Consider the following 7,500-nt stretch of genomic DNA (forward strand, 5'->3'; position numbering starts at 1 on the left):
GAACAACAAAAGAGGGGGGGAAAATCACAATGTTAACAAAATAAAACTAACAAACCAAAAAAAAAGACTAAAAAAAAAAACTAAAAAGACTTAAAAAATAAATAAATAATAATAATAATAATAAATTAATTAATTAAATAAATTAAAACTAAATTTAAAATTAAATAAAATAGAGAGAAAAAAAAAAGATAAATTTATATCAAGGACAACTCTACTGAGTACAGCGACGTGTACTGTATTATATACAGGTCTGACGTCGGAACCTACTCATGGGCCTAGATAATTTAACATTGTTGCAATGGACAATATTTTGCGTCATTTTTAAAATTTTATTTGAGATTTCCATTACAACAATGAGCCCATAAGGTATTATTGGGTTATCAGACCTGCAAATAAGTGCACGTCGGAGTAGAGTCATCCTTGATATATATATATATGGAATGAGATTAGCGAGGAGTAGCGTCCCTAGATTGGACGTCACCCATAGTCTCGCTTCCGCGAGGACGAGAGACGCATGCGCACAACCAACATGACGTTCTCTCTCTAATAACTTTTCCGCATTTACGTCACAGACCATGGGTGACGTCCAATCAAGGGACGCTACTCTTCCGCTAATCTCATTCCCTATAAGTTCAAGGCATCATCCAGCAGTAGCAATGCATGTTCTACGACTAAAAAATAATATTATTCGTCTTTTTGACTACATATCACTTGACTAAGGCACTAAGGCAGAAGTAGTCTAAGACCTACATGAACAAAAGAGCTTGATAGATAGATAGAGTACTGACCGATGGTTTCTCATTGATTGATTGATTCTTGATCTCTTCTGGAACTGATATTAGATTAGATAGCCCAAGAGAGGAGTTGCCTCTTCTGGAACTGATATTAGATTAGATAGCCCAAGAGAGGAGTTGCCAATCTTAAAATTCAGAAATGTGACATTTCGGGAACTTTGGGGGGGGGGGGGGTAAGAAGATTGACCAACCAACCAACCAACCATCTGTCAGTACTCTAGAGACAAACTCTCTAACACAGCGACCAACTTTGTTTTTTTTTTCAAATAGCCAAGACAACAGGACATCAAAAACAATGCACAGTGTGTTTTTGGACTGTTACATGTAGAGATAGAAGGAAGATGACGCCACGTGACACAGCTCTGCTCAATCTTAACTACACACAAGACAGTTGGCAGAAGCTGTGCTCAACGTTAACTACACACTTCTCTGCTCAACGTTAACTACACATTTCTCTGCTCAATGTTAACTACACACAAGACAGTTGGCAGAAGCTGTGCTCAACGTTAACTACACACTTAAAAAAAATGTTCTTTCAATAAATAAATTAATTAATTGATTAATTACAATTGTACTGTAATTCACAAGTATAACACTAACAGCGACTGGAGTAACACACATAAAAAATGTTACTAAATTATGTCAAACAAATGTATGCATTACTAACACTAACACTACATACACACATAAATCTACTCACAATCATGTCAAACCACATGCATGCACTCACCACTAACACAATATCCCTCACAATCGTCTACTCCCCCCCCCCCCCCAACCCCTTGCCCAAAAAATAAATAAATAAATAAATAAATACAAATTCCTGTATTCATTAGAAACATTTTTTTGCTATTTTTTATGTCAAACTTTGTTGGGTTTTATTTTTAAGCTTCAGGAAAGCAATCAAAACCAAACCAAACAAAACAAAAAAACAAAAAAAAAACAAAAAAAAACCAAGATTTCTGTTGAAATCTCTCTCCATAATCCATCAAAAATTGCAAACAAAACTGGGTTTGTTTTGTTTTTTTTTGTTGTTCTTTTTTTTTTGTTTGGTTTTATTTTCATTACACTATAACTATAGCAAACACTATCTAAAATCTAACACAGGTTTACACACACAAAGACACACACACAGACACCCACACACATATATATACACACACACATTCATTTTATTTTTGGGAAGGGAGAATAAAAACCACTACCCAAAGAAAGAAAAAACAAAAAACAAAAAAAACAAAAATTTCAATTTTTTTTTTTTTTTTTTGTTTGTTTGTTTGTTTGTTTGTTTGTTCGATCCTAATCTAACACACGAGTTAAGAAAGGGGTTGTTAGTCGGAAATTTAAAATTAAATTTTTAAAATCAATCAATAAATCAACCAATCAATAAATAACTCAAAATAATACGACTAAAAAAGACGGACTGACAACAACGATGACTAAACCACACAATGAGATATCCAGTAAAACACCATAGCACAGCACGGCTATAGTAACATTTTAACACTAGGACGATGCTCAATGTTTGTTGTTTGTTTTTTTTGTTTTTAAGGGTTTTACGGCGCTTGCAACACATTAAGGTTATATCAGCACCAGTAAAAAGGAAGAAAATGGGATAGTAAAAAGATTTAGAATTATAATTAAAGCACCCAAGAAAAGGTAAGACAAAGGGGAATTGGTTCAAATAGGAAACAGATGTAGATTCCAAGAGCACACTATCTAAGTACTTAGTTTGAGATGACCTAAAAGTCTCATCAAGACACAAGCACAGGCTCCCCACTAAGAGGAATACACTCAAATGTTTACAAATCATATGTAATAATACAGTGCATACCACTGGCCCGTAACCTTAGAAAACAACGCTGTATTTAAAGAGAGCCCTGCTGTAGACAGACCATAAGCATCATTCATTCATCGCACCCACCTTCCTTCAACACGACCAGCTGAGCAGACGTCTGCTTCTCCGCCAGTTCGTTCTCCACCAGACACTGGTACACGCCGCTGTCCTCGGGCACCAGACCCAGGATCTCCAGGTCGCCTTCCGCTTTGACCTTAAAGTACTCGCTGTCAGTCAGCGGCTCCCCGTTCTTCAGCCAGGTGACCGAGGGCTGGGGTTGACCTTTGACCTTGCAGGTCAAGGTCACGTCTTCTTGGACGTGGACGTACTTGCTGGTGGGTTGTGCCGTGAACACTGGGGGTGCTGGTAAGAAGAAGAAAATAAAAACAGTAGAATTTATACACGTGTTTGTCTGTTTGTAAATGTCGATGCGAAATTGAATGTAAGCTTCAATCTAATAAACGAAAACAGATAATGTGCACGTTTCGGGTTTCCCCTTTATCAACAAAACAGGATGAATGAAAGAAACACTACAGATGAATGAGATAATATGTAACACATTATCTCATTCATCTATAGCGTTTCTTTCATTCATCCTGTTTTTGTTAATAAAGGGGAAACCCGAAACATCCACATCATCTGTTTTCATTTATTAAATCGAAGCAAACATTCAATTTCACATCGTTATTTATTTCTTTGAGTTTGATCTACATTACGTTTTGTCTGTTTGGGATTTTACATCGCTTAAAAACAAAAGATCATTTCACCACTGATATTTTAATCCGAGCTTCAGTACAAAGGAGTGTACATACTATTTTCTGCCGCATAGATGTCATTATCACAAATTATCTCATTCGTCTGTAGTGTATCATTCACCCTGTTTTGTTAATGAAGGACAAACCCGAATCGTCCATATTATGTTTTCATTATCAAATTGAAGCTTACATTCAAGTTCGCATTGTTATTTATTTCTTCGAGCTTCGAGCAGCAACATTTATACAACAAATTTGGGTAAACTGTTCCACATTCAAAAATTGAGCTTTTAAGTAGCACAATATCCATTAAACGTGCTCACAGCACATTACAAGGGGTCCCTGATCAACAGCAACATTTATCATGTAGAAAGTGACACGACGCCTGGTAGGCAATATTACAATTTTTTCAACAGAGATAACGCTGTAAACGGCCAGGTACACATTTTACACCTGAGTACGGTGAGAGAATGTGAGTAAAGAGCCTTTTCTAAGGAGTCAACTATGCGCAAAGCTAGGCTCAAACCCAGGACCTTCCGATCTGAAAGCAAGTGTCATAGCACTCGACCACAAAGCCGTACTGTCCCTTATTCAAGTCATTATTTGATCCAATACTTTACCCAAGACAACCAGACTAGCATCGGCATCCTGCGAGTCTTCCAGATTGGACGCCCTGCACGTGTAGACCCCAGCGTCCGATTCCTGTGCCTGTCTGATGTGTAAGGTGCCGGGAGCCAGCATCTCCATCCTGGCATTGTTGGAACTACAGGTGGTGGGAAAGACAGAAAGAAAGATTATTATGATAATAATAATAATAATAATAATAATAATAATAATAATAATAATAATAATAATAATAATAATAATAATAATAATAATAATAATAATAATAATAATAATAAACATCTTTACTGTCCAAATAGGCAATTATTGTTTGGTTACAGCTCTTGTAATAGGCGATAAAAGTATTAAATTAGTCCGTCCGTCTGTCTGTCTGTCTGTCTGTCTGACTGTCAGCCCCGTTTCTTTCTTACTCAAAGCTGATAGAGGTCCCATCCTTCAACCAGGCTATCTTAGGTTTGAGCCCATCCCTATCCACACCATCGGCCAGGCAATGGAGCCAGACAGACTCCCCCTCCACCACTCTCTGACTGCCGGGCTGGTCCAGAAACTGGGGGATTCCCTTCCTCTGGGAATCTGTTTGAAAAACGAAAAACAAACCATATTGGAAAATGAAAGTCAAATTAATAATAATGATAATTATAATGATAATATAATAATAATAATATAATAATAATAATAATAATAATAATAATAATAATAATAATAATAATAATAATAATAATAATAATAATAATAATAATAATAATAATAATAGGAAGAAGAAGAAGAAGAAGAAGAGAAGAAGAAGAGAAAGAAGAAGAAGAAGAAGAAGAAGAAGAAGAAGAAGAAGAAGAGAAGAAGAAGAAGAAGAAGAAGAAGAAGAAGAAGAAGAAGAAAGAAGAAGAAGAAGAAGAAGAAGAAGAGAAGAAGAAGAAGAAGAAGAAGAAGAAGAAGAAGAGAAGAGAAGAAGAAGAAGAAGAAGAAGAAGAAGAAAGAAGAAGAAGAAGAAGAAGAAGAAGAAGAAGAAGAAGAAGAAGAAGAAGAAGAAGAAGAAGAAGAAGAAGAAGAAGAAGAAGAAGAAGAAGAAGAAGAAGAAGAGAGATTACCAGCGAGGAAAAATAAAAATATCATCTCCATAAACTAATACTATATTTGGCTAACAAACTCACAACATTGCCATCCGGAAATATAACAGTCCAACACACAAAACTATATGTAACATTAAACGTGCAGCGCCGCAAATTGAGCTAGTTGTTTGTTGTTTGTTTTTAAGGGTTTTACGGCGCTTGCAACACATTAAGGTCATATCAGCGCCAGTAAAAAAGAAGAAAATGGGATAGTAAAAAGTACAAAAGAAAAGGTGAGACAAAGGGGAATTGGTTCACATCAGGAACAGATGTAGATTCCAAGAGCACACCGCCAACGTACTTAGTTTGAGATCACCTAAAAGTCTCATCTAGACACGACAAGCACAGGTCCCCACTAAGAGGAATACACTCAAATGTGTACAAATCATATAATATAATATGTAAACTAAACATAATACAATGCATAACAGAGAGATGATTTACAAGGAAAAAAATATCATCTCCCAAACTATAACTATACATTCGATTGTTTCGCTCCCAGCCAAGGAACCTCGCAAGGGTCAGGACAAAACTAAGTAATCTCATTCCAAGACAAAGACAGGAAACAATTGGAAAACTGATATGGAGGGGATAGAAGACACAGCATGTACCTCCCTGCCCACTATGGGAGGTCAGGATCCCCACCCAGCAAATTGAGCTAGGGTGGGTGAGGTAGGTGGCTTGCTCAAGGCCACACACAGTAGAGTGGATATTTGATCGAACTCGGTACCTTTCGGATACAAAGCAAAGACAGACCTGCCAACCTTCCCCAGATGAAAAGTGTATTCCATGACCCGAAAAAGTGTATTTTTAGAAAAAAAAGTGCGCACTATACAAAAATTTATATAAAAACTAACATCAATCCCAAATCAAAATAAACTCTGATCTTCATCATTCAAGCAATCTCTAGTGATTACAAAATCATCGATTTATCGAGAAACTAAAACTTAATGGCCACTTAAAATTAGCATAAGGCTCAGAAATTGCAATATCAAAGGAAATTGCTTTCGAAACACTCAAAGAAATGACCCTTAGCATGTTGGTAGTATTGATGCTAGTATCAGCCCATACTGTGGAGACACACTGCCCCCTAAGCAAACTAAAAGAAAAAGAAAAAAATAAGTGGTATGGTATCCACCATTGTTACCTGTCCTTTCTAGAACAGCCGTGCGACTCTCCTTGGACCGGCCAGGAATGGACACCTGACACTTGTAATGGCCAAAATCTTCCGATCGGAGGGGGCCGACTTGAAGGGTACCTGGTGATGATACATACACGTCATTACATTTAAATTTGTCATGAATTGGATTTGACACAACACCTAGTTGAAAATTCAATAAATAACATTGTGAAATTGAATGTTAGCTCCAATTCAACATACGGAAACGAGATAAAATGGATGTTTTGAGATTTTATCTCATTCGTCTGTCGTGTTTCATTCATCCTGTTTTGTTGATGAAAACGAGATAAAATGGATGTTTTGAGATTATATCTCATTCGTCTGTAGTGTTTAATTCATCCTGTTTTGTTGATGAAAACGAGATAAAATGGATGTTTTGAGATTATATCTCATTCGTCTGTAGTGTTTCATTCATCCTGTTTTGTTGATGAAAACGAGATAAAATGGATGTTTTGAGATTATATCTCATTCGTCTGTAGTGTTTCATTCATCCTGTTTTGTTGATGAAAACGAGATAAAATGGATGTTTTGAGATTTTATCTCATTCGTCTGTAGTGTTTCATTCATCCTGTTTTGTTGATGAAAACGAGATAAAATGGATGTTTTGAGATTATATCTCATTCGTCTGTAGTGTTTCATTCATCCTGTTTTGTTGATGAAAACGAGATAAAATGGATGTTTTGAGATTTTATCTCATTCGTCTGTAGTGTTTCATTCATCCTGTTTTGTTGATGAAAACGAGATAAAATGGATGTTTTGAGATTATATCTCATTCGTCTGTAGTGTTTCATTCATCCTGTTTTGTTGATGAAAACGAGATAAAATGGATGTTTTGAGATTATATCTCATTCGTCTGTAGTGTTTCATTCATCCTGTTTTGTTGATGAAAACGAGATAAAATGGATGTTTTGAGATTTTATCTCATTCGTCTGTAGTGTTTCATTCATCCTGTTTTGTTGATGAAAACGAGATAAAATGGATGTTTTGAGATTATATCTCATTCGTCTGTAGTGTTTCATTCATCCTGTTTTGTTGATGAAAACGAGATAAAATGGATGTTTTGAGATTTTATCTCATTCGTCTGTAGTGTTTCATTCATCCTGTTTTGTTGATGAAAACGAGATAAAATGGATGTTTTGAGATTATATCTCATTCGTCTGTAGTGTTTCATTCATCCTGTTTTGTTGATGAAAACGAGATAAAATGG

The 7,500-nt window shown here is 35.9% G+C and overlaps 1 protein-coding gene across 4 annotated transcripts in view; it reads right to left on the reverse strand.

Moving 5' to 3' along the window:
- Window positions 1–7,500, reverse strand: part of LOC144960542 (neogenin-like) — a 155,749-nt gene that overhangs the window by 44,832 nt on the left and 103,417 nt on the right. For all 4 annotated transcript variants that reach the window (XM_078893737.1, XM_078893740.1, XM_078893738.1 and 1 more), the window contains exons 5-8: window positions 6,261–6,371; window positions 4,418–4,580; window positions 4,004–4,146; window positions 2,719–2,994 (exon numbers count right to left, since the gene is read on the reverse strand). In XM_078893737.1, coding sequence (XP_078749863.1) covers window positions 2,719–2,994; window positions 4,004–4,146; window positions 4,418–4,580; window positions 6,261–6,371 — 693 coding nt within the window. The remainder of the gene's footprint in view (window positions 1–2,718; window positions 2,995–4,003; window positions 4,147–4,417; window positions 4,581–6,260; window positions 6,372–7,500) is intronic.

Source organism: Berghia stephanieae, chromosome 15, assembly GCF_034508935.2.
Source record: "Berghia stephanieae isolate SIO BIC M18660-M18661 chromosome 15, UCSD_Bste_1.3, whole genome shotgun sequence".
In the NCBI taxonomy this organism is placed as follows: Eukaryota; Metazoa; Mollusca; class Gastropoda; order Nudibranchia; family Aeolidiidae; genus Berghia; species Berghia stephanieae.